Consider the following 25,794-nt stretch of genomic DNA (forward strand, 5'->3'; position numbering starts at 1 on the left):
ACACACACACATACACGCACAGAGCTTGTTGTCTTGTGATTGTACAATTTACTTACGTCACTCCTTGTAACCCTCAGAGCGTAAAGTTGGCGATTACTGCATGAAACTTTAGTCCACCCCGCTAATTGGCTCCATTTTCCCGGGACCTACCATCTCTGGGTAAACTACAGGCTGTGACGACACACTTGAGAAACAAAGTTATATGGATCACAAGTTCAAGGTCATCCTTGACTGCATGGATGTTATGAAGAGAGTTTGAAACTAGCCTGGGCTACATGAAAAACTGCACGTGAATGAACTTTAGATGTTTTGGTAATCCTTTGGTTCAAGTCCCACTATTTACACATGAGGATTTCTTCCTCAAAGGAAAGTGACTTCCCAGTGTCACAGCTGCATATCAAAGTAAGTGAGGGAGCGTAAACCTAGATTTGTCATCGCAGCCCTCAGAAAGCCTTAACAGTGTTACATGCTAAAGCATCAGCAAGTGGACTGGGCTGCCCCATTTCCGTTCATGTATGGACTGGGATGAGGTAACTCATTAGTGAACTCCTCACTTTTTCGACTGAACACTTTATGTGGTCGTCAGATAACCCTCACCTCCAATATTTTACGTTGTCAACTTGTACCTCCCTAGGTTTTCTCTTTATTCAGCATTGATTCTCTCTCTATAATGTATAACCTCTTCAAAGAATATTACTTTTTTTTAATGTTTCATTTCCTAACAAGAATGCAAACTACCCAAAGGAAGTAATGTGGTTTTATTCATAGCTATATCCCAGTTCCTAGAACACTGAAATATCTGATGAACAAATGGCTGGATGTGAAATGGCGCCTGAGCTGGGAGGGCTCACTGGGAAGGTATAGTTAAGACGAAGCAGGATCATAGGACAGCTTCCTGTGTAACCAGAACACACAGGAACGGGGCTCCTGGGAATGGCACATAACGGCCAGACGACGTCTCTCAGAGAGGAGCTCCAGGCTGTTTCAGATGTGTCTTTGGCATAGACAAAGAAAACAAATGTTCCCAAGTTTGTCCGTGGATGTTCATCATAAACACTCATGTTCTGATACTTGTGGAAAAATGTTTGCTTGATAAAAATATAAAAATAAAATATACAAAGTTCTTCATTAAAATAATACCTTAATAAGTCCGTTAAAAGCAGAGCCAGGACTGGATCCCTACAGAATAGGCTTCTGAAGCACTCACATGAGCACACCCCAGCCTCCCCTGACAGTGAGACGGTGAGGAAGCCTCCTCCAACTACTTCTGTTTCAGGGTTAAAATGTAGCCGAGGAATGGCTCCATCCTATTTGCCTTTTTTGGCCTTGGCTGTTTTTTCCTTTCTTTTTTTCACATGTTTTGGGATTTTATTTTTTCTCTTCTCTCTCTGGGCTTCCTTGACCATCTTTTTTCTTTCCTGTAAAATACAAACAACCCACCCCCAATAAAATTCATTCATTCAGTGTATTCAAATTATTATTAGAACTAAATTAAAATTAATATGTTAAGCAGATAAAAGTATATGTAGCATAAAAAATAACAATGACAGCTTGGTGAGTACAACTTTGTTTTGAGGTTCCCTGCATCTCACTTGTTTCCCATCTCTCGCCCTTCACATCCCTGCCTTCTTCCCTCTCTCACTTTGTAATCCAGACTATTCTTAAACTCCTGAAGCTCAAATGATCTCCCCCTCCTCAGTTTCCAAGTGCTGGGACAATAGGTTCCTGTCACTATACACAGGTTATGTTTCTTCCCCGGCTCCCCAACCCCAGCTCATCTACTACTGAGCTACACCATGTCCTTTGAACATTTTTGAAATTATAGACAGTCAAATCAATATCCCAGTATATGTTACTTGATGTTTATAAGTTCCATATTTAAGAGAAATAATGGTTAGAGAGAAACAAATATGTGCTTCTAGTAAACAGACATAACACGTCCTCTGTGTGATAGTAAAGAAGCTCCTAATAGCAGCTAAGTCTCTAATTTACTCCAAAAGCAAAGTTTGTGTTTAGTTAAGGCAACCACAAGTAGAGGCACCGTTGATGTTTGAGAGCCACCACATTCAGGAGTAATTTCTTGGCTAACCTTTTTATCAACGTCAGGGTCAGCAGTATGGTTTCTGCATCCGGCTTGATCTTCCTGCTCTTCAGAGTATGTGTCAGAGCACTCAGAGCTCCCAGCATCGTCTGAACCAAAACAAGTCTCTTCCTTAACTTCACTTTCTAGGAGCGCGGGGACCTTGAGATTATTATAGAACAATGTTACCTGAAGCCAGGTACTATCAACACATTAATGCCAGCATTTTACATCAGTATGTCAGATACTCTTTCAAGTTATGCACTGAAACATCAAAATAGAATCAACACTAGGGAGAAAGATGGATAACATCCATTCACTCCTGTAGGACTCAAGAACATACACAAAGGAATTAGCAGGGTGTCTAATCTTTTGACAGTGCAACATGATGCTGTCATTTACAAATGTGTTGGATTACATTTACAGCTATCCTAACATGCATATCTGATTACTAGGGTTATATGGGTGGCCTAAATTAACAACACAACTCTGCTACTTTTAGCAAGACAGATAGTTGAGCTGGGATTTGGAAAGAATGTGAAATACAGAGGTAGTAGCAGTAGTAGTAGTAGTAGTAGTAAAATCTATTCAGGTGGCTTCACAACTGTTTTCCTGTGTACTACTAGCAATAAGCAAATCTAACCAAAATGAACAGTCCATCAAGAGGAAGTTTCATTTTCTCTGAAATGAATTATTTATTTAACTATTTTTCTTCTTTTTTGAGACATGATCTCATTAGACAGTCCAGGCTGACCTTGAACTTTCCATTTCCTTGACTTACAGATAATGGCATTGGGAACTCAATTCAGGTCCTCTGGAAAAGCAGCAAGGGCTCTGAACTGCTGAGCCAACTCTCTAACCCTGACATTTATCAAAACTAATTTTAAAAATGACTGAAAAAGGTACATGGGTATCATCAATAACCCCTGCATCAAAGAAGTCCAGGATTAATGACAGATATCTCACTTTTAAATGGAAGAATTCAGAGACAGAATAAGTACATTTCCAAAGTTAACTCTAACACCACTTTTCTGTAACTTTTACATCTTCAAACTTTTATAAACTTCAAAAAGAGTTTCCTCAGGCTGGCAAGATTCATCATGTAGCCTGATAATCTATTTTTTTTTTTTTGGTTTTTCGAGACAGGGTTTCTCTGTTTAGCCCTGGCTGTCCTGGAACTCACTTTGTAGACCAGGCTGGCCTTGAACTCAGAAATCCGCCTGCCTCTGCCTCCCGAGTGCTGGGATTAAAGGCGTGCGCCACCACGCCCGGCTGTAGCCTGATAATCTAAATTGGATCCCAAAGAGAAAGTCAAGTCCCCAAAGTTGTCTTCTGACCGCCACACATGTGCTGTGGCAGACTTTTGAGCACACACACAAATAAATGCAGTATCTACAGAATAAATTCAGTTATAAAGCAATAACAACATATTTTTTTCATACCTTCTGGACTCCTGACAAATCTTTTTTCAATCCCATGACAGTCTGGTATAGAATCTTGAAAACAAAAGGAAAATGAATATAAGCATAATATATTTAACATATATATACATATACATATATAATCACATATATACATATAAATGTAATATAAACATAGAAACCAAGAATAATATGTATATGCTGTACCATTAAGCATGGACTAAACCCTGATCCTGTGAATTGAGAACTCGCTCAGAATCTATCACACAGTAACACAGAGAGGAACATGCATTATTCTTGTATCCCAGGTCTGCATCTCCCACAGGCTCAATACAATCAACCTGAGAGTTTTCAGATGGGCTTTGCAAGCCACAAGATGACAGCAAATACTAATTTGGACTTTACTCAGTGCAATGTTACGTACTCCACAAACAATCCTACTCTACTCTCACCAGAAGATCTCCACGGCACAAGCTGGAGTTATTACTGACAGTGCTTTCAAGGGATTGGAAAACGCTTAGTGATTCAAAGTGCAGACTGCTCAACCATGAGGCTCCGAGCTAGGATCCCAGCACCTACATTCATCCGGTGGCTCAGAAAGCCCCAAGGGCTCCAACACCCTCTTCTGGCCTGAGGGCACACACTGATATAACCACACAGGCAACAGACATATATAAAGAATAACAGCGCTTTTAGGCCCGAGAGCTAGCTCAGCAGATAAAGGCACATGCCACGAGAGCCTGCCTATGTTCAACAGAAGCCACACAAAGGAGAGAAGTGAGCCGACAAAGTTGTTCTCTAGCCTTCCTACAGGCACCACGGCATGCATACTGACACATGTCGAACACACATGTAATATAGTCTTAATGCTTTTATTTCATGCATGAAAAGCTGGAGAACACTTCTTCACTCTTTATACAAAAACTTATATAAACAGCTAAATTTTGCTACATGGCTAAGAAGCCTAAAAGGTTACTTTCTGGTCCACTAGCAACAAAGACTTTCCCCCAGGGGAACTAGAAAGATGCACTGTGGCTAAGAACTTGTTCTGCTCATGTGGAGGACCCGAGTTTGGTTCCCAGCACCCGTGCAGGGAAGCTTATAACCCCCTCTTTTTTTTTTTTTTTTTTGGTTTTTCAAGACAGGGTTTCTCTGTGTAGCCCTGGCTGTCCTGGAACTCACTTTGTAGACCAGGCTGGCCTCGAACTCAGAAATCCGCCTGCTAGGATTAAAGGCGTGCGCCACCACGCCCGGCATAACCCCCTCTTAACTCCAGCTCCAAACAACCCTAACACCTCTGGCTTTTAAGGACACCAGCATTCCCTCATGTGTACATGCCACCCCCACACACACGCACACATAATTAAAAATGATATAAATATTTTAATCATTCTTCAAATATGTATGAAAATGAAGCACAGCTTTATCAACCTACTACAAGCGTTTTTAACCCAAACTTCACCTTTTTTCTAACCACAGTTCTCTGACACATGCAAGTGCACCGCCCCTCTCTTACATTGCTTATGCCAGCACGTATGGAAGCATGCTTATACAAAGGGAGCTGGCCATCTCATGAGCACTAGGCAGACTAAGCTCAGTCTCCTTTGGAAGAACAGGCTCTACAGAGAGAGCAGGCCACTCACATTGTCTTGCTGAGTATTCAAAGCCATGTCTTCTTCCTTTAACCTCATCATTATGTCCACATCTCTCTCATAATTCTTTACTTCGTTTAAGGTTCTGGGAATATATGCTTGTTTGAACACCTAAAAGAGGAAAGCAAAATCAAACTGTGATTCCTCACCCTGCCCATCCCTCAGCACCCTTAGCTGTGTGCAGAAATGTATCTTCATCTCCAACGCTGGCTCCCACTCTAGCTGTGCACACACTGGGGTCATGTCTGCTATGTGGTAAGCTAGAAGCAATTTGGTAAGCTAAAAATGAAATTTTACAACTGACTTAGGGGAGAAAGAGAGTGTATTCCACTGATCCTTAGAGCAACACTCCTCCATACATACACATTGCAAAGGGCATCTGAGGAAGGGCAGGATAGACAGGTAGCAAGGATGGCCTGGCTGTGAGCAACTGAATACCCACTACTCTTACATTGTAGGAATATCTCTATGAAGCTGCCACAAACTTCTGAGAATAAGCTACAATTAAAATAATAAATATAACAATAATGAGCCTATTGTGGACCTTAATGAAAATATCTTGACTTCTTTAGACTGGTTTGATTTTAATTTTTAACAAAGTATTTAAAGTCTGTTATATTTACACAATGAGCACATAGGCCATCTAAAAATTCATACTTGCACATAAATAGGCTTTTCCTTCTTGACTCACCCCACAAGCCTGAACAACAGGCTAAAAGGCTGCTGAGTACAGCAATATAACTGAATGTAAATTATATACCCTGTGTCTAAAAATCAAGTTTGAGCTTTACCAACAGAAACAAAACCATGGAAACTCCTGTAACACAAGAATCAGTTGGAAATGGTGGCACATACTCCTAACTCTAGCAGAATGAGTGCTAGTTTGAGGTCAGCCTGTACCGCATATCAAGTTCTAAGGCAGCCTGGTTTATATGAAAAGACACAAACAGAACACTCCAGAGTGCCAAGCAAAGCCCACAAGTGTTCCCCAAGGCTGTGAATCCACAATAACCCCACCTCTTCATCCACATGATCTTGGCTAGTCTTTTCTTCCTTGGTCCTTTGGGATGCTATTTCCATAGCCTTTGAAAGAAAGCAAAGCAATTATTTCCCTTTACATTTACCCTAGAAGACACACTTTCTATTTTGTAATGAACTATTTTTTTTAGTTTTCACAGGTATCATGTCTTCACACTTCTCCAACTAGAGTGAGTTTCTACAATGTAGACTGGCTCTCTACCAAAGACTTGACAAGTCGTTTTAAAAGAACGAGAATAAACTCCTCTAGTCTCAAGGCACCTCTAGTGCCTTCTTCAAAAATCAACACTGGGGGCAGCTCCGTGGTGGAGCACTGGCCCAGGGTCACAAAGCCCCACACCCAGCTCCAGCTCATGGCCAAGACAACAAGAAGGAATTTTTTGGGGGGTGTGGGGGTTTTCGAGACAGGGTTTCTCTGTATAGCTCTGGCTGTCCTGGAACTCACTCTGTAGACCAGGATGGCCTCGAACTCAGAAATCCACCTGCCTCTGCCTCCCAAGTGCTGGGATTAAAGGTGTGCGCCACCACGCCCAGCTTAAGAAGGATTTTTTTAAACTTAATTTTAAACTATTAGCAGAAATCTTCTTTCATCAGAAGAAACTGAGACTTAATAATGAACCATTTCTTGAACCTTGAAACATCAGTGACATGAATCACAAGAAAGGTAAATATGTGGCCCTAATGCCGACACAGGACACATCACCAATAAAGTCTCGCAGGCAACAGTAACTGTAAGGAGACAGAGACTCTATACTGGGTTCTTCTTCTGACTTATAAAAACAGTTCTCCGGTTAAAACACAGGGAGAGGGCCAGAGAGGTGGCTCAGTGGCTAAGAGCATGGACTGTTCTTCCAGAGGAGCAGAGTTCAATTCCCAGTGCCCACACATTGGAGAGCTCACAACACCAGCTCCGGGGAGGTCCAACGCCTCTGGCCTGTACAAGCATCTACACACGTGCACATACCCATATGGATGCATACTAAAGTAAAAATATATCTCTCAGAAATGTATATAAAGAAGGAAAGAACATTTATTTTGTTTTGTTTTAAAGTATAGAATCAATACTAATAGAGATAAAAAATACTTTGACAAGCCGGGCGTGGTGGCGCACGCCTTTAATCCCAGCACTCGGGAGGCAGAGGCAGGCGGATTTCTGAGTTCGAGGCCAGCCTGGTCTACAGAGTGAGTTCCAGGACAGCCAAGGCTACACAGAGAAACCCTGTCTCAAAAAACCAAAAAAAAAAAAAAAAAAAAATACTTTGATAGTTAGTCAATACTTGTATGGTGGTTTAATGGCCCCACAGGTTAAGGAGTAGCATTGCTTGAAAGGATTAGGACATGAGGCCTTGTTGGCATAGGAGAGAGAGGCCTTGTTTTAGAAAGTATGTCACTGAAGCTCAACTAGGCCCAGTGGCTCTCTCTCTTCCTGCTGCCTACTGAGCCAGTGCACAACCTCTCAGCGACATCTCCGGCACCTGCCTGCCTGCGAGGCTACGCTTCCCACCATGATGAGAATGGACCTCAATTAAATGTTTTCCTTTATAAGTGTTGCTGCGGCAATGATTTTTCTTCACAGCAAAGAAAACCCTAAGACAACATGTAGCTGCCTAGTACATAATCAGGTACTAACAATATACAAATAAAATTTCTGTCCCTCAAGAGTTCATAATCTGCCAAACATGGTGGTGCACTACGACCCTGGCATTTCTGAGGCAGCAGTGGGAGGAGCATAAGGCCAGGTGAGCCAGGGCTACAAAGTAAGACTATCTAAAGGAAACAAAAACCCCACAAAGAGACAAACAAGACAAATACATGGGTTGGAGATGTATTCAGCTGCAAAGAGTGTGGGCACAGCATGCACTGAGCCCTTGGTTTGTTCCCCAGCACTGCATAAACTGGAACAGGCTGCTGTGGTGCGGTTATAATCTCAGAACTCAAGAGACAAAGGCAGAATTGCAAGTTCAAGTTCATCCTTGGCTATACAGAGTCTGAGATAGCCGAGGGGATATTAAAAAAAAACAAAAAACCAAAAAACCACTGTCTCTGGCTGGTGAGATGGCTCAGTGGGTAAGAGCACTGAATGCTCTTCCAAAGGTCCTAAGTTCAAATCCCAGCAACCACATGGTGGCTCACAACCACCTGTAATGAGATCTGACTGATGCCCTTTTGTGATGTGTCTGAAGACAGCTACAGTGTATTTATATATAATAATAAATAAGTCTTTGGGCCAGAGTGAGCAGGGACGGAGCAAGCAGGGCTGACTGGAGCCAGTGGGGCCACTGGAGCAAGCACGGTTGACTGGAGTGAGCAGAGGTCTTAAATACAATTCCCAACAACCACATGAAGGGTCACAACTATCTGTACAGCTACAGTGTACTCATATACATAAAAATAAATAAATAAATCTTAAAAAAAAAAAACACACAGAAAACACTGTCTCAAAAAAAAAAATTTAAAGAGAAAACAATGCTCCTGAAATCACTGCTCCTCCTGAGACCCTTTGCCACAACTGTCTGACCTGAGTTTTAACATTCGCCAGACCGAGCAAGATGAACAAGTGCCAAGGTGGACAGGCCCTCCAGGAGAAAGGGGAAATATAAGAATCCTGGCTCAGAAGTGACAAGATTAACAAGGCACAAATGGATTAGGTTAAAATATAAAGCTTCTGTTTGGGGACCAAAGGATGCACTCAGACAACACACGGCATTTGTCTTGTGGCTGCTCAGCTCTCTCCAGCCTTGAGTTGGCGTGTTTCCTCTGCCTGTGTGTTGTTTTTGTCCCTGAGCCTGATTCCCAGCACTCACAAGAACCCGTAACCCCAACTCCGGGGGTCCAATACCATCGGGCCTCCTTGTGCATCTACACACTTGTAGCATATGGTCACACAAACACACACATATACATATTAAAAAGCAAACCAACGTGATTTTACTTATTAGCAGTACTGAGAGAAGCAGAGTGAAAGCAGAATGGCCATTTCCAGGAGCTGGTGGGGGTCGGTAAGTATAGGTTCAGTATTTGATGATAAAAAAAAGTTCTGAAGATAGAAAATCTGTGGCTTAAACAATAATATAAATGTATATAATGCTTTGCACTTAAGGTCAGGCATGTTTTACCACGCACATGACAGTTTTCTCATTAAACGTATGGAGGTTGACAGCTGTCACAGTTTCTCTGTAATCCTGCCAAGTGAGTGACGTCAAGAGCCCTGCCTCTACTGACTTCCTTACTGTTGTTAATCTCACTGCGAAATGGTAAGTGCTAAGACATGATTAAAATGAATAGTGAGACTGAGCAACACTAATGACTGAACCCCTCAGACAGGCCACACAAAGGCAAGTTCTCGTGTGTCCTCTCCTCAGCCCGCCTTACCTTTTCCAGGTAAGCATCCATGTTGTCAGCAGTGATGGAGGGATCTGTGACGAAGTCGAAGAGCTCCCGCACGGTCATCACTGCAACAGCATGCTTGGAAAAGAAATCTGTCAGAAGGAAGCAGTAATGACAGCTTGAGAAAGGGAGTCGTTCCTCCTCCAGCCAAGGAACAATGCACCATCGCCTGCCTGCCAGTGGCTTAAGTGGCACTATATTGAGCCATCCCAAGACTTGTCAGCGCTGGGGATCAAATGCATGGCTTTCCACACAAGACAGATCTAACATCCCTATGCCAGACTACATTCCCACTTCAAATGTCAAGACCTTATCCCAGTGCTTCTCAGCCTTCCTAACACTGTGGCCCTTTAATACAGTTCCTCATGCTGTGGTGACCCCCCACCATAGCGGTATTTTCATTGCTACTTCATAACTGAATTTTGCTACTGTTATGAATCGTTATGTAAATATCTGATATGCAGGATATCTGATATGGTTTGACCTCCACAGGAGTTGGGACTCACAGGCTGAGAAACGCCCCCTTACTCCCCATATATGTAAGCACAGATGCTGTCAGGAAATCCCACTTTCTACTCACCATTGACATTGGCACAGTCTTTTCTCAAGAACTCCAATGCATGTGGGTGGTCATGCTCCACAGACTGAGAAACATCAATGATGTAAACATCTCCACCATGGTACCTTGAGAGCAATAAGCACAGGAGGTGGACGTTACTACCATGCTCTTTTGGTTTTTTAAAAAAATCTATTCTGAAGTCAGTTATGGTATTACATGCTGGCAGGATTTGCTGAAGAAGGCAGAGGTGGGAAGATCAGGCCAGAGTGGGCCAGCCTGGGCTACACAGTTTTAGCTAGGTATAGTGGTACATTCCTTTAATCTCAGCACTTAAGAAGCAGAGGTAGGTGGATCTTGGTGAGTTCAAGGCCAGCCTGATCTATAAAGTAAGTTCCAGTAAAGCCACATTATGAACAAAGACCCTGTCTCAAAAAACCAAAACAACGAGCTGGCGAGATGTCTCAGTGGATAAGAGCACCGACTACTCTTCCAAAGGTGCCGAGCTCAAATCCTAGCAACCACAGGGTAGCTCACAACCACCTGGAATGAGATCTGATGCCCTTTTCTGGTGTATCTGAAGACAGCTGTAGTGTACTTATTTATAATAATAAAATAAATAAATCTTTGGGCCAGAGCAGGGTTAACCGGAGTAAGCAGGGTCCTAAATTCAATTCCCAACAACCACATGAAGGCTCACAACCATCTGTACAGGTACAGTGTACTCATATACATAAAATAAATAAATAATTTAAAAAACCCAAAACAACAAAAATCTATTCTGTTCTTTATTTTGGATAGGTTCTCTCTCTATAGCACAGGCTAGCCTCAAACTCTTCTCTTCTTGCTGTTGCTTCCTAAGTGCTAAGATTACAGTCATTCCCCACTATATCTAGTTTTAAAAAAAAAAATCCATCTTAAATAATTTATAAATGACTACAGCAGGTGAAAAATGATCCTGACTAATGAAAGCTGAAGAAACAGAGAAAATTTCAAAGCCTATTGAATCACCTAAAACTGCGTCCCCTCCTGACACCTGTGCAGGGGATGGAATCCAAGGCATCACACATAACATAGTCTAGACAACTGCTCTATCAGTCAAGCTGTGAACTTAGCCCTCCAGTGTGCTGTACTCTGAGTAAGGTCACTGAAGGGATGACCACATCTGAACTCTTACACTAAGCAAACACGGTACCGTGGGACTTGCGGATTAGGACTTTCTTGTAGAGGTACGTGAAATCATTTCAGCAACATTCCAGGAAACAAAGCACACACACTCACAGCATGTTGAATTCACTGAGGTCCGCGTGCACAAGTCTAGCGTCCTGATACATTTTCCTCATGTACTGAATGACCTGCAGGTACAACTCCCGTGCCTTAGACTCTGACAGCTGGACATTTTTCAAAAGTGGGGCTGGCCTGGAGTGAAAACGGAGTGGACATAAACACATTACGATCAAGTTTTCTTGCCTTACTCCACAGTGTCCACACACCTCTCTTCTGTAACTCATCACATGAACTGACAAGGGAATAGTGACAGGCGCCTTCCCAGCATGCTAATAAATTAAACATCCCCAAGCACGGCTGCTTTTGTCATTCTGAAGCACCATGAAACATCACAACAGTGAAACGTAGCAGTTATGCACTAACACATAAGAAAAGAATAATGAAAGCCGGGCGTGGTGGCACACACCTTTAATTCCAGCACCAGGCAGAGGCAGCCTGGTCTACAGCGTGAGTTCCAGGACAGCCAGGGCTACACAAAGAAACCCTGTCTGGAAAAAAACAAAAAAAGAAAAAGAAAAAGAAAAAGGAAAGGAAAAAGAAAGAGAAAAAGAAAAAGAAAAAAAGGAAAAGGAAAAGAAAAAGAATGAAAGGAAAGGGAGGAAATAATTACCTAGTACACGGCTCACACAGCTTCACCATGAGATTCTCTGACATTCCACATACTTACATGTCATCCTTGCCAATGAAGCCCATGAGAAGAACATGACTTCTTAGCCTGATTGGTTCTGGACATGGTATGTTTGCTGTTTTTAGCCTGTGATGTAGAAAAGAAGACAATTGGAAAGTGAAAAGATATAAACACAATAGAGCACTTAGAGACCACAAGCTGACACTGCTGTCAGGAAACAGCACCGAGTTCTCTGAACTACACTGCTATCTCATAACCAAGTCGTTTTAAATGTCACCATGATATGTCATCAAGAACATCAAAGCACTGATAAGCAAACCATTAAATCGCACAACCTGTAACACCCAATCTACTTTTAGAGGTGTTAAAACTCTGAAGAGAAAGCATACCTCAGGACTGATGAGACACAGCTATGGTAACAATTATCTTCTGAGTTTACTATGTCAAAAATAAAGCAAATCACTGCACACAGCTAGTGGCCAGTTGCACACAGGAATATTTCCAAAACAAATGGTGTTGGCTTAATAGCAAATTGTAACTATGGATAACATAAAAAGCTAAAAGGCACTGGAAAGGGAAGGGAAAAAGCCACAAACTTTGAAAAACCAAACTAAGTGTTCTTTCTTTACAGCAGTTACAGAAAAATGACTACAGGAATGTGTCCGACACTGGACTGAGTAAGAAAGGCAAGTGATTAACCAGAGTTGAGAGCCTGACAACATTTATCTAACACCCTGGTTTGATTTTGTTGTTTTTGCTTGTTGTTTTTTGTTTGTTTGGTTTTGAACCAGGATTTCTCTGTGTAGTCCTGGCTGTCTTGGAACTCACTCTGTAGACCAGGCTGGCCTTGACCTCAGAAATCCATCTGCCTCTGCCTCCTGAGTGCTGGGATTTAAGGTGTGAGCCACCACTGCCCAGCTCCCCTGTAATTTTTTCAAATGACAGTATTACCATCACTGTCACTGTCTTAAAATCCTATAAAAAGCCTTATCTCAAAACAAATTCTACATGTTTTCACTTGGCTGCAGGCTCTTCAGAATAGCAAAATTCATCTACATAGTTAAGCATAGTAAAGAAGCTACATGGTCTAAAGGGTCCCCTCGGCTTGGAAAGGGCAGGGCACAGATAACCAGACAGACACAGTTACACATTTGTACTACAGACCCTCTCACACACCACCAGTTACCTGCACAAATTCCTCATCTCCTTCTCTGCCCACGTCTTCACCATTTTCCTAGGGTTTCCTTTACAATAGCCACGCCGGAACCTGGAGCAAGTAAACACTTGTTAATCACTGCATTATACTGCTTTAGCACTCGAGGGAAAAGGAACTCACGAATCTGCGCTCACCTGAATTCCCCAGTCACATACTTATCACGATCTTTGAACATCAAAATAGAAGTTTTGTATATTTTGATTGCTCTGCTCTCTCCACTGGATGTGCTAGCATAGTATACATTAGCCTATTTTAAGCAATAGAGAAAATGAAACATGTTAAATAACTAGTGTCAGTGATTCTACCTTAAACATAAACTGAAATGACGACACAATCCTCTCTTGAAGATGTGAATTAAAATAGGAAACACTGTGTGACAATAAATGTACCTCTAGCATGCCACTTATGACACTATGGTCAATAAGGGCCCCATATGCCAGAGTGCGCTCCTAAGACCTTATCACCCAGAGTGATGCCATAGCAGTCTTAGGTTCCTAGTACACAAAACTGCTTAATGACTCACTTCTCTGAACACAGCCTATTGTTGCAAGAGGCACACTAGATATAGGAATTAAATAGAATTGGTTTCACACATATATCTCTGATGAGAATTTTCCTACATCTAATTAACTTCCACAGAAAATGAAAGGCTAATTATTATGGTCTGAATGAGAAATGTCTTCCACAGGCTCATGGATTTGGAGCCCCTGGGCCCCAGCAGGTGGGCTTCTGTTTCAGAGCTTATGGAATGTTGAGAGGTATCGCTTTGCTGGAGGAAGGGTGTCACAGGAGGCAGGCTTGGGAGGTAACAGCCTGGCTTACTTCTAGTCCAGCTCACTCTGCTTCCTGTTTCCTGCTTGCCGTGCTTTCTCCCTACTGTCGTGGACCCTAACTCTCTCGAACCCTAAGCTAAAATAAATGTTCTTCCTTAAGCTGTATTTTATCACAGCAAGGGAAGAGTAACAACATTTTTTTTTAAAGATTTATTTATTATATGTAAGTACACTGTAGCTGTCTTCAGACACACCAGAAGAGGGCATCAGATCTCATTACGGATGGTTGTGAGCCACCATGTGGTTGCTGGGATTTGAACTCTGGACCTTCGGAAGAGCAGTCGGGTGCTCTTATCCACTGAGCCATCTCACCAGCCCCCATTTTTTTTTTTTTAAGTCACACTTAGCCTTTAAACACAGAACATAGGAGGCTTAGGATCTCTGAGTTCAAGGCCAGCCTGGTCTACAGAGTGAGTTCCAGGGTTCCAGGACAGCCAAGGCTACACAGATAAACCCCATCTAGAGAAAAAAAAAAAGTCACACTTATTTTTCTAGACTTAAAATAAAGAAATAAGACTGGCTAAGAGAAATGAGCCAATAAACCTCATTCATTAGTGGTAATTTTAAATTGGGACTCAGGACCACAGTAATCTGAAAATCTAAGCTCACTGCTCTACACACAGACTCAACAATACAATAAAGCAATCATAGTAAGTTACGCATACAGTTTCTTACCAACTGACTACTAAGCAAGATAATTTCTAGATACACTGTTAATAAACTATCTGGTGTATACAGCTTTTCCTCTCTTTTTCTCTGTGTAGTCCTGGCTTCTCTAGAACTTGCTTTGTAGACCAGGCTGGTCTCAAACTCACAGAGATCTGACTGCCCCTGCCTCCGAGTGATGGAATTGAAGGGTCACCACAGCCAGCTTTCTTTCTTTTTTGACAGGGCTATAAGTAGCCCTAGTTGGACTAGAATTTGCAATATAGACCATGCTGGTCTGGAACTCACAGAGATCAACCTGATTCTGCCTCCCAAGTAATGGGATTAAAAGTGTGTGCTACAATGCTTGGCTTTCTTTTCTTTTTAAAGGCACAAAGTCTAAAGAGCCTTAGCTTTCCTGGGTATTTGAAACAAGGAAACTAATATGAAAGAAAATACTCTCATCCCAACAAAAGCTCACTTCTTTTCCAGTGCTAATACAGCCATGTATCTCTGATATGTGGTCTTTATGCAACAACTTGAATAAAATCATCCTTGTTCTGGGATCCAAAACCTAAAAATTAAAAAAAAAAAATGTTCTTTAAAAGTACAATCATGAAAACAAATCATACAAAATTAAAAAAACATTGAATATACCAAGAGTGATCAAGATGGCTCAGTGAATTAAGGTGCTTGCCACCAGGCTGGTGACCCCAGAACCGACCCACATATAGGTGAGTGGATAGAATAAACCCCACACAGTTGTCCTATGACTTTCACAGAGGTCCCATTGCACAGGCACCGCCTTCCCCATCATGAACACACACCATTCAGTTTGGTTTCTGTTGCTGTGATAAACACTATGACCAAAACAATGTGGGGGGAAAGATGATCTCATCTTACTCTTGCAGAAAATAGTACACGGCGGAGGGAAGCCAGGGTAGAAACTCGACGCAGGAGCTGAGGCAGAAACCATGGAGGAAAGCTGCTGACGGGTTTGCTTTCTACATGTTGCTCAACTAGCTTTTTTTTTTTTTTTTTAAGATTTATTTATTATATGTAAGTACACTGTAGCTGTCTTTAGACACACCAGAAGAGGGCGTCAGATCTCATTACGAATGGTTGTGAGCCACCATGTGGTTGCTAGGATTTGAACTCAGAGCCTTCGGAAGAGCAATCAGTGCTCTTTTTTTTTTTTTTTTTTGTTTTTGGTTTTTCGAGACAGGGTTTCTCTTTATAGCTCTGGCTGTCCTGGAGCTCACTTTGTAGACCAGGCTGGCCTCGAACTCAGAAATCCGCCTGCCTCTGCCTCCCGAGTGCTGGGATTAAAGGCGTGCGCCACCACGCCCGGCTGCAATCAGTGCTCTTAATCTCTGAGCCATCTCTCCATCCCTCAGCTTGCTTTCTTATACAACCCAGGATGCCCAGTTCATTCTCATACTACCCAGGTTCAGGGTGGCATCACCCCACAGTGGGCTGGCACACAAACTTGCCTATAAAGCCAATCTGATGTAGGCAATTGCTCCCTGAAGGTTCCCTTTTCCAGGTGGCTCTAGTTTGTAGTAAGTGGACAAAAACAATAAACCCAAGTTATATAATAGCAAGTTAACAGTATAAATAACCACTTTCATGTGCAATGATTCAATTGGACAAGGTGGTTCTCTACTGCAGCTCAGCTTCTACTCCCTGGGGGCAAAGCACAGAAGAGGTGCCATAGGCCAACAGGTTACAATGTCAAAGTGTGGAATTGCACACATACATATGGGTGGAGGAGAGCCCGGATATGCAGCAATAATAATAATCTAAACCTTTTTTTTTTAAATCATTTTCTTTACATCAAAAATCTGGATCAGGTGGCATACACCTTTAATACTAGCTCTCAGGAGGCAAGAGGCAGGCCTATTTGTGTGAGTTTGAGGCCATCCTGATCTACACACCAAGTTCCAAGCCATCTAGGCACACACACACAAATTTCAATCATATCCTTCTGCCCATCAGAAATTAGGGGCTAGCACCCCACCCCCTCCAAAGAATAAAGCACATGTGATTTCTAAACAAAGAGGTCTCTAGTTAGAAATTTGAAGGGTCTTTAAAAAAAAAAAAAAAAAAAAAAAAGGTACTGGAGAGATGGCTCAGAAGTTAAGAGCATTGACTGCTCTTCCAAAGGTCCTGGGTTCAATTCCCAGCAACCACATAGTGGCTCACAACCGTCTGTAATGGGATCCAGTGCCCTCTTCTGGTGTGTCTGAAGACAGCGACAGTGTACTTACATAAAATAAATCTTTAAAAAAAAAGAAATTTGAAGGTATCACCCTTTATCGCTTTTCCTTCATCTATAGATGCCCCGGATACATGGCAGCTACTCAACCTGCTTTATGGCAGATATTCAATCTATTAATAGGAAAGAGAATAGAATTCCTACAGAACCTGCTTAAGAAAGATTCTGGTCTAAAAGTCTCTATCTTCCAAACTTCTGAGAAGGGGAAAAGCACTGCATGGTAGCTTTGAAGGTTCTGGAAGCTATTCTGAAAGGGTTCTGGCTCTTCTCATTTTATACAGCAAAATGCAGAACACTGCAATTGGCACAGTGTTTACTCAGGAGTAATTTTAGGTGAGGTTAACACCAACAAGAAGCTAAAAACAAGGCACAATTCAAAGAGAAAAGGAATGCTAATTTCAAACAAGACTGTGAGCACTTCCAGCATACCTGTTCTACGGTTGCTCTGTCGGCCTTATCTTTAATTCGATACCTGAGTGAAACAAAAAAGTATAGCAGGTATATTCAAAATTCAGCGAGAAGCCAGAATGAGCCTTCTACATGTGCACCATTTGGTGACAACTCTCAAGAAGTTTTCCATTCAGAGACATAATTTTTTTTTTTGTTGTTTGTTTGTTTGTTTTCCGAGACAGAGTTTCTCTGTATAGTCCTGGCTGTCCCGGAACTCACTCTGTAGACCAGGCTGGCTTCGAACTCAGAAATCCGCCTGCCTCTGCCTCCCAAGTGCTGAAATTAAAGGCTTGCAACACCAAGCCTGGCCAGAGACATAATTTGATACCAACTCTTCAGTCAATTTAAACTCCATTTCTCTGAGGATGCAAGCCAATTCCTAGGCAGGCATGTCCAATCTTTGTTATTTCTTTCCATTTCAGTTTTGAATCTTTTTCACTTATTTTCTTATAAGTGAATGAGGAGTAGTAAGAGCATGCCACCCTGCATGAGATGGTCAGAGGACAACTTTCAGGACTTGGTTCTATCCTTCCACCACCAGGGATATGATGTTACATATGAAATACATATTTCACATATGCATACAGAAGGGACAGAGAAAGGGGGAGACAAAAAGAGGTGGGAGAAGGAATGCGAATATGGAAGTCTTCCCACATCCTGAGGCATTAAATAAGAGCAGCGGGAGGACAGTGGCAGGGAAGTGTGGAGTGTCTCTGCTGTCCTTTAATGATCCTACTTATGTGTAAGGCTGCGTTTTTAGACTTTTATCTCAAAATTATTTCCAAAGGCAGACTCTGATTTGCTTCAGCTCATCCACTAGATAACACAATCTAACACACTAACTCGAGCTAACAGGGGCTCAAATACAAAGAGTCAGACAGACAGGTCAGGGAAACACCAAGTGTCCAAAGTGTCTCGCAGAAAGCAGTTATCTCTGTGGACGCAGTACCAAACCACAGAAAACTGATTTTAATGTTCAGTTCTGACACTGCTAGTGGGTTAGCCTAATTTTCTATACTGCAACCATCATCCCACTCATTAGCACATAAGAGAAGTCAGCCAGACCACAGTCAGCGGGAATCTACAAACACTCATCCTGATGAAAACACAATCATGAACTTCCCGAGACCCTGCCTTTACTACTTAAGACTCATTCACTATTCTGATTTGTGAAGGCAAAGCACACGCTAAGCTAATAAACCAAAGCACAATGACATCCCCTGCAGAACAATTACACTGCCCAGTCAGGGCGTCAGTCTCTACCAGCCATGCTTTATACTGAAACATTACTTACGATTCTGCTTCCTTCTGTCTCAATTTTACGGTGACTTTATTTGTCACAGAATCAGTAACATTCAGCTTATCTAGAAAGACGAAAACTCACAATGTAAACAAGACAAAAGACACTAACAGTCACCTCTCCTTCCCTCTCCACTTTCTTAATAGAATTAGAACATCCTTTACTCATGAGGTAAGCAGTACGTTAACTTATTATCGTGTGCATTCTCAGCGCTAGAGCTGCTTTTGAATCAGACTTGTAAACTTGTAGATATAGACAATACTCAAAAACACTGGATCTTCATAGTAAATCTCAGATACTTAATATTTTGTACAATACAGATAACATAACTGTCTGAATTCAAAGTTTAATTCTACAAGCTTCAGTTTCCTTTCACATTAGAGATGCACCATGATGACTTGGGAACACTTCCATACATTAATTTGATATTTATGGAGAATATACATGAGACACTGGTAGGTTTACAGTCAAATTGGTCCAAGAAGAAAACCACAGCCTTGCATTCTTAAAGCCTTAGAGTTCAATTGAGGGTTGGCTTTCAGCTAAACCATTGACACTGCCTAACTAAACAAAATAGCACTTTTAGGCTGTTCTAACACAAAAGACAATGCAGGACAGAGAAGAATTGGGGTGAGTACATGAAACTTCATATTCCCACAACAGATGAAAACAGAGAACGAAGTCACTAGAAGTTCCTTTTCTTCATTCTATCTCGAGTCATTCATTGACTCTATCACTGAGTCAAATACATTGGGTTCTTCAGCAAACAAAAGTGCCCAGCATTTAGAACAATTCTTCACAGCTCAGTTAGGCAATGTATTTTTTAAAAACTTACTTAGATTGATTTTATTTTCAAATTTTCGCAAGGACTTGTCAATTGGAGTAGACATTTTGGCTGAATTGTAGTTAGAAGTCTGTCGGTTTGCCTACAAGAAATTAGTTTAAAATATGATTAATGGTAAATTCAAGCTTCCGGTTCATAATTACATTTCTTTCTCCCACCACACATATGGATTCAGGAAACAACTTTAAAAGCTGCCTTTCTTCCCACCCTGCCGGTTCCAGGATTAAACATAGGTTGCTAGGCTTGACACCAACTGCATTTACCTACACAACAATCTCCCTGCTCCAGATCAGTTAGTTATTAACGCATCATTACATACAGGAGCATACTAAAGAAGAAACAAACTTTAAGACTGTTTTCTAAGGTTCTGAGAGCTAGAGAGACGGCTCCGAGTTAAAGCCACGAGCTGCTCTTCCAGAAGAGCTGGGTTTGATTCCCAGCATGTGCAGGATGCTCACAACCATCTCTGAGTCCAGTCCCAGGGGGATCCAAAACCTTCTTTTAATCTCCTTGGGCATTTCATGAACTGCCTGCACATGGGGAAAAAGGCATTTCAAAAAGAAGGCTAAGGTTACTGACACAGAACACAGGTCACATGTTATGTTCTTCAGCATATTTTTTGTTATTATGAATAATAACTAAGTTGGATTTTTAGAAGTTTAGTTGGCTTGTATGTTTGATGCCTGAGTCATCATTTACCTTCAAAGTACTTAGTAAAGAGCTATGGCTAACATTAAATTTATTTTTATTTATTTTATGTGAGTACACTGTCCCTCTCTTCAAACACACCACAAGAAGGCATTAGATCCCTTTACAGATGGTTGTGAGCCACCATGTGGTTGCTGGGAAGTGATCTCAGGACCTTTGGCAGAGCAGTCAGTGCTCTTAACCTCTGAGCCATCGCTCCAGGCCCCCCTTAAATTCATTCCTAACTCTGTATTTTAAGCCTGACACTTCAAGAAAAGGAGTGGGGAAAGGTAAGTACGAGGTTCAGCAGGTACACTGGTGTCCTGTACAACCGTAAGTAACACCAAAGAGAAGCAGAAGCAATACCTAAAACCCATAGCGAATGCAATACAGATTTCAAAGACAGGCGCTCAGCCAGGTGGTACTGGTACATGCCTTCAGTCCCAACAGAGACAGGTAAATCTCTTGAGTTCAAGACTAGCCTGGTTTATGGACTGAGTTTCAGGGTGGCACAGACATACATACACAGGAAAACCCTGTCTCAGGGAGAAGAAAAAAATGTTTAAAGTAGTACAAAACAATTGCTGATTCCCTCTTGTATCTCGGCATGAAACTCTGAGGCTTGGTTGTCTTATCTGTAAAGAACTTAAAAAGATTTTCTACTAAATTTAACATGAACTTTGTTTTAGAATTAGTTATCTGAATTTATTTTATGAAGGTTTTGCCTGCATGAATGGATGTGCACCACATGGTGTCTAGTGCCCACAGATGCCATAAGAGAGCATTGGATCCCATGTAACTTGAGTTATAGATGATAGTGAGCTGCCATGGAGGTGGTGGGAATTGAACCCAGGTCCTTAGCAAGAGCAACATGTGCTCTAACCCACTGAGCTATCTCCTCAGCCTCTTTAACTTTTAAAATAACTTGGCTTTGAGATACAGAGCAGTAGTACTTGCCTAGTATGTAAAGGCCTTGGGTTTGATTCCTAGCACCACAATAAGTAAAAATCAGACCGTATCACATCCATGCCAGACTGACTGACTTGACTCCTAGGATACATGGTAGGCAAGTGCTCCACAAATGTACTGTGTGCCCAATTATTATAATCACCAGGAACAAACAGTTACAGTAGCCAACAGTACTATATATATATACATTGTAACACAATCCATGATGAAATTATCCAAAGTCTCACCAGTGACTTAGTATAGGAGTTACCAAAACTTACTTTGTATTCCAGGCTGGCCTTGAACTTGTGATCATTCTAACCTCTTCTTCACAGGTAGCTGGGGCTACAGTACTGTACCACCAGCTCAGCTACACTTCTCTAGTTACTAATGAGTTTCAATATTTTTCCCCCTGCTGTGCTGGGAAGCCAGGAACAGACCCCAGAATCTTTTGTACGCTAGCCAAATGCTTTCCTATTGAGCTACATTCCCAGCCCCCTTTCTGTTCCATAAATGGTCTACAGTTAATAGCTTAGTTGTGGCTTTTCCTTTGTATATTTTTAAGTTCATTCATCTTATGACACTTCAGTAACTATTAACTTTTACTGATTATTAAAAGAATCCAAATACAAGAAATTATTAGAAATATGAAAAGCACAAAGAAAGAAAAAAAAAATCAGTAAAAGCCAGGGCTCTAAGACAATATATTCTACAGAATCACAAAGCCTTTTTATAAAACTACATGGCCTGGAAAGATGGCTTAGCCCATAAATTATTCTCATTCAAGTCTGAGAACTAAGTTCAGTCCTCAGCACCCACATAAAAAGGCAAACTCAGTGGCAAACATCTGTGATCCCAGCACTAGGGCGGATGAGAGAGAGAAGGGTGTGTGGAAGACATGAGCCAGTGGCTGGCTAAACAGTGAGCTCCAGGCTCAGTGATGTCAGGACTGGAACTGGATCCCAGCACACACATAGGAACCTGCTTAGATGTTGTGGATCCCTGTTTAGTTATTTATCTATAACTCCAGCTCCAAGGGAGGGACCTGCTGTCCACTTCTGCCTTCCCCACATGCACACAGGTATGTGCACACACATGTGTATACACTCACACAGACACATCCACACACATAAAGAAAAGAGGGAGTGGAGAACTACTGAGGAAGACACCCGACATGTCCCCCTCCCCCCCACACACACACTCGAACACAGACAAGACAAGCAGATAACACAGATTTACAGAATTCCTTGCATACCTGATAGTTACTGCCGCCATTCCAGGTACAACCCTTGGTGAGTTTTCCAGTCGCATCGTCCAAGTACCAATCATCATCATCACCATAGTCGTCTTCCTCATCAGTCTCAGCTTCACCCTTCACCTCTGTTGCAGCATTCTGAAGGTTTTTAAGTAGAAGGCCATCTTCTGCATGGATTGACTGCACTTCTTTGTTTTCACTAGGAACAAGAATGTTCTGGCATGTTTATCCATCCTCTAAAGGGAAAAACACACACATACACACACCTCACACACCTTACATTCCCCAATCTGAAGCCGGGCGTTGGTGGCGCACGCCTTTAATCCCAGCACTCGGGAGGCAGAGGCAGGCGGATTTCTGAGTTCGAGGCCAGCCTGGTCTACAGAGTGAGTGCCAGGACAGCCAGGGCTGAAACCCTGTCTCGAAAAAAACAAAAACAACAACAACAAAAAAAAACATTCCCCAATCTGCTCCCTCTTCTTAACATCAAGTTCTTCTGTCTCCTCATCTGCAGCAATGCTTTATTCTCCACGCCCGTGTACAGTCAGTGGGTGTTGGCTTTGCTTTTGCCTTAAGTCAAGTTAGAATTTACACTATCATCCTGGGTAAATGAACTGACTCTGATTAGTGCTCAAGACCAGACTCTAGTCAAATCATTCATACACCTACTTTAAGGGGGTGGGTGTATCAAAATTTGCCTTTCCTTAACTCTCTGTAATACCAGGAGCCGTAGCAAGATACTCCTAAGACACAAATAACTCCAAATCACCTTTATTTATAAAAGGAAGCAGTGATGGAGAGGCCCAAGACTACACAGTGAAGTGGGCCAACTATAGAACAACAAGGGGGGACTATCAAGAGAAGTGGTCTAGAGAGACAAAAGTACAGCCAAAGGGAGGAGAGGTTCACAAAAGATGCAGACCCTGTTGTTACTGATCTTCCTAGTTTTTCAAGAAGCTAAAACACTGGATATTTATGTAATTTTTTTCACATAATTGCCAGGTTCATTTTTTTTTTAAACATTGTGCATTCCAAACAAAACATATTTACCACCAAATTCAATAAAATTCAATTCAGTGCTGCTAGCTTTGACCTTTCCTGCCTCTGTGTCCCAGGTGCTAAGATTAAAGATGTGTGTACCTCACCTGACCATAAAAAGAGCCTTTTTTCTTTTCTTCTAGTTCTGAGGACCCAGAGCCTTTCCCTCTCTAGGTAACCACTATGCCACAGACCTAATCCCCAGCGCCTCAGGCCGCCCCGCCCCGCCCCCCCCCCCCCTTTGTTGTTTAGTCTTGTTTGAGACAGAGCTCGGTGCTGGGTCTGGATGCCCTGGAAGATACTATGTAGCAAGAGCTGACCTTGAAATCATCAATATCAGACACTTCTGCTTCTAGAGTGCTGGGATTAAAGACGCTGTACCACCACACCTGGCCCCCAATGGGTCTTAAATAAATAAATAAGTTCAGTCGTCAACTCCAATTTATTAATTGGCTACAGCCCACGGGGCTTTAAATGCCCACGGGCATGAGTAGGAAGGAGACAACCATTTGATAGCTGCAGTTTACTAGGGCTTCATAAATATCATACATAAATTACTCTTCACTTACAAATCTAATAATCTAGACAGGCTAAAGGCACAACTATGCGAATGCTCTCAACTAGTCAATCCTCTGCTGTGAGAATGTCTTATACGGACCTACCTACCAGATACCACTAGTGTCTCAGCCCAGGTGTGACATATAAAAATGTCTCTGGATTGGTGCAATGGCAAAATCAGATCCAGCAGAGGACCATGGGTGCAGTCTGCATGTATGGGGCCTGTGAGCAAAGTAGGCTTGTCCCTTCTTCCCACTTAAACGCTTCCGTAAGGATTTCTCTGAGATGATGTGCCCATTCCTCAGTGGAAGGCTGGAAATCTCCAATGCCTCCTGCTAAGCCCTACTTACCCTCTATTTACCATATGTTATTGATCACTCATTTTTTTCCCTTTGTACTATTCACCAATTTTAATTCAAATAATTTACCTCGTTGTGAATATCAATCTCCCCAAGCAGAGGCCAACCCCTGTGGCAATCAAAACGGTAGTCACCAATATTTCCCAACCACTAGATCTGACACACAGAGTGGTCAATATATATACTTATCACAACCGCTCACAATTGATGAATAAAATCTCCGTGACTATAAGGTACGCAAAACTCTTCGTTGCTTCAAAATGGCTATGTGTAAATTTTCTTTTCTTTTGAATGGCAAGTTTTCCGTCACTGCTTTCTTTTGGACCTCACATCCAATTTCACCACAAAACCTCAACACTGCTACCTCGAAGTCGTTCTACGGCCGCAGCTCTAGGAGCCATCCGGTTTGAAGCTGGTTATTTATTTATTTACTGGTTCTCTGCTCCACTCCTCTCTACGAACATCTTCTACGTGACTCACCAGTTCCTTTAATTCATAAATCAAATGACGGATGCTCTGTCGCTGCTAAAAGCCTCCTCTGGCCTGTAAGACCTGAACAGGATCTTAACTCCTCACAGTCACTTGGAAGGCTCTACCTGGCTGGCCTCCCTTTTTTGCCTCAATTCTCTCCGCTGCGCTGTAGGTGCTAGCCTCTTGGTCTGCCCTCCTTTCCAAAAAGACAGTAGTGACTTGATTTGTCTTGTTCATCATACTATCGCTCGCAGAGGTAAAACTTTTGCTCACTGTGTATGAAGAAAAGAAAGGGGGATAAAAAGGCCCACCTTCCTCAGTGGTCCCCAACTCTTGCTTCTCTGCTAAACGTTCCGGGACCCACTGACAGGTAGCTTTCACAAGCTGCCCACCCCGAGAAAAATCCAAAGCCGTCAGCTGTCAGCTCCCCGAGCCGAATGTGGAGCTGGGGGAATCGGAGGAGTCCCTGTGTCACCACCGGCCGCCTACCTGTCTGAGGAATCCGCGTCGTCAAATTGCCCGGGGACCACCGAGGACATCCTGTCCAGACTGCAGTCCATGGCTAGGGGTGTGAGCCTTCGGCGCCCCTGAGGCCGCAATCGGAAGAGCCCGCTTCCCACCTAGCGGATCCAAACGCGTCTCCGCGATTCCCGCCCCTCAAATCCCTCGGCAACCACCAGGCACCACCCGGGTGTCTGGAAACAAGGTTTCGGCAAACGCGGCCACGGACAAGCCGGAAGTGCGACGCCGGAAGTATGCCACCAGCAGGGCCTCTCTGAACCCTAGTGCCCTCAGGGAGCATGCGCATGACGGTGGCCGGGAAAGACCAATCCGCGATGTGAAGTGGGCGTGGTGCGTTGTTT

General features: G+C 42.5%; 1 protein-coding gene across 1 annotated transcript; it reads right to left on the reverse strand.

Annotated features, from left to right (window-relative positions):
• Positions 1 to 739: 739 nt before the first annotated feature.
• On the reverse strand, positions 740 to 25,693 carry Riok1 (RIO kinase 1). The gene is made up of 17 exons (XM_021180481.3): positions 25,421 to 25,693; positions 22,506 to 22,704; positions 19,607 to 19,697; positions 18,766 to 18,835; positions 17,451 to 17,493; positions 15,225 to 15,317; positions 13,400 to 13,512; positions 13,236 to 13,316; positions 12,089 to 12,175; positions 11,416 to 11,553; positions 10,159 to 10,262; positions 9,564 to 9,670; positions 6,171 to 6,236; positions 5,145 to 5,264; positions 3,523 to 3,576; positions 2,090 to 2,242; positions 740 to 1,418 (listed from the first exon to the last, which is right to left on the reverse strand). Exons 1-17 carry the CDS (start codon positions 25,489 to 25,491, stop codon positions 1,308 to 1,310), a joined length of 1,701 nt encoding a protein of 566 aa, XP_021036140.1. The 5' UTR covers positions 25,492 to 25,693; the 3' UTR covers positions 740 to 1,307.
• Between the last annotated feature and the right edge of the window lie 101 nt (positions 25,694 to 25,794).

This window comes from Mus caroli, unplaced genomic scaffold, assembly GCF_978045245.1.
Source record: "Mus caroli unplaced genomic scaffold, Mus_caroli_1 scaffold_15, whole genome shotgun sequence".
Taxonomy (NCBI): Eukaryota; Metazoa; Chordata; class Mammalia; order Rodentia; family Muridae; genus Mus; species Mus caroli.

Coding starts and splice junctions, on each gene's coding strand:
- Riok1 (XM_021180481.3), bottom strand. CDS start 25,491: ATGGACTGCAGTCTGGACAGGATGTCCTCGGTGGTCCCCGGGCAATTT. Junction 13,317..13,399: donor TATGTGACTGGGGAATTCAG/GTGAGCGCAGAT, acceptor TACTTGCTCCAG/GTTCCGGCGTGGCTATTGTA. Junction 9,671..10,158: donor AGACTGTGCCAATGTCAATG/GTGAGTAGAAAG, acceptor TCCTTCTGACAG/ATTTCTTTTCCAAGCATGCT.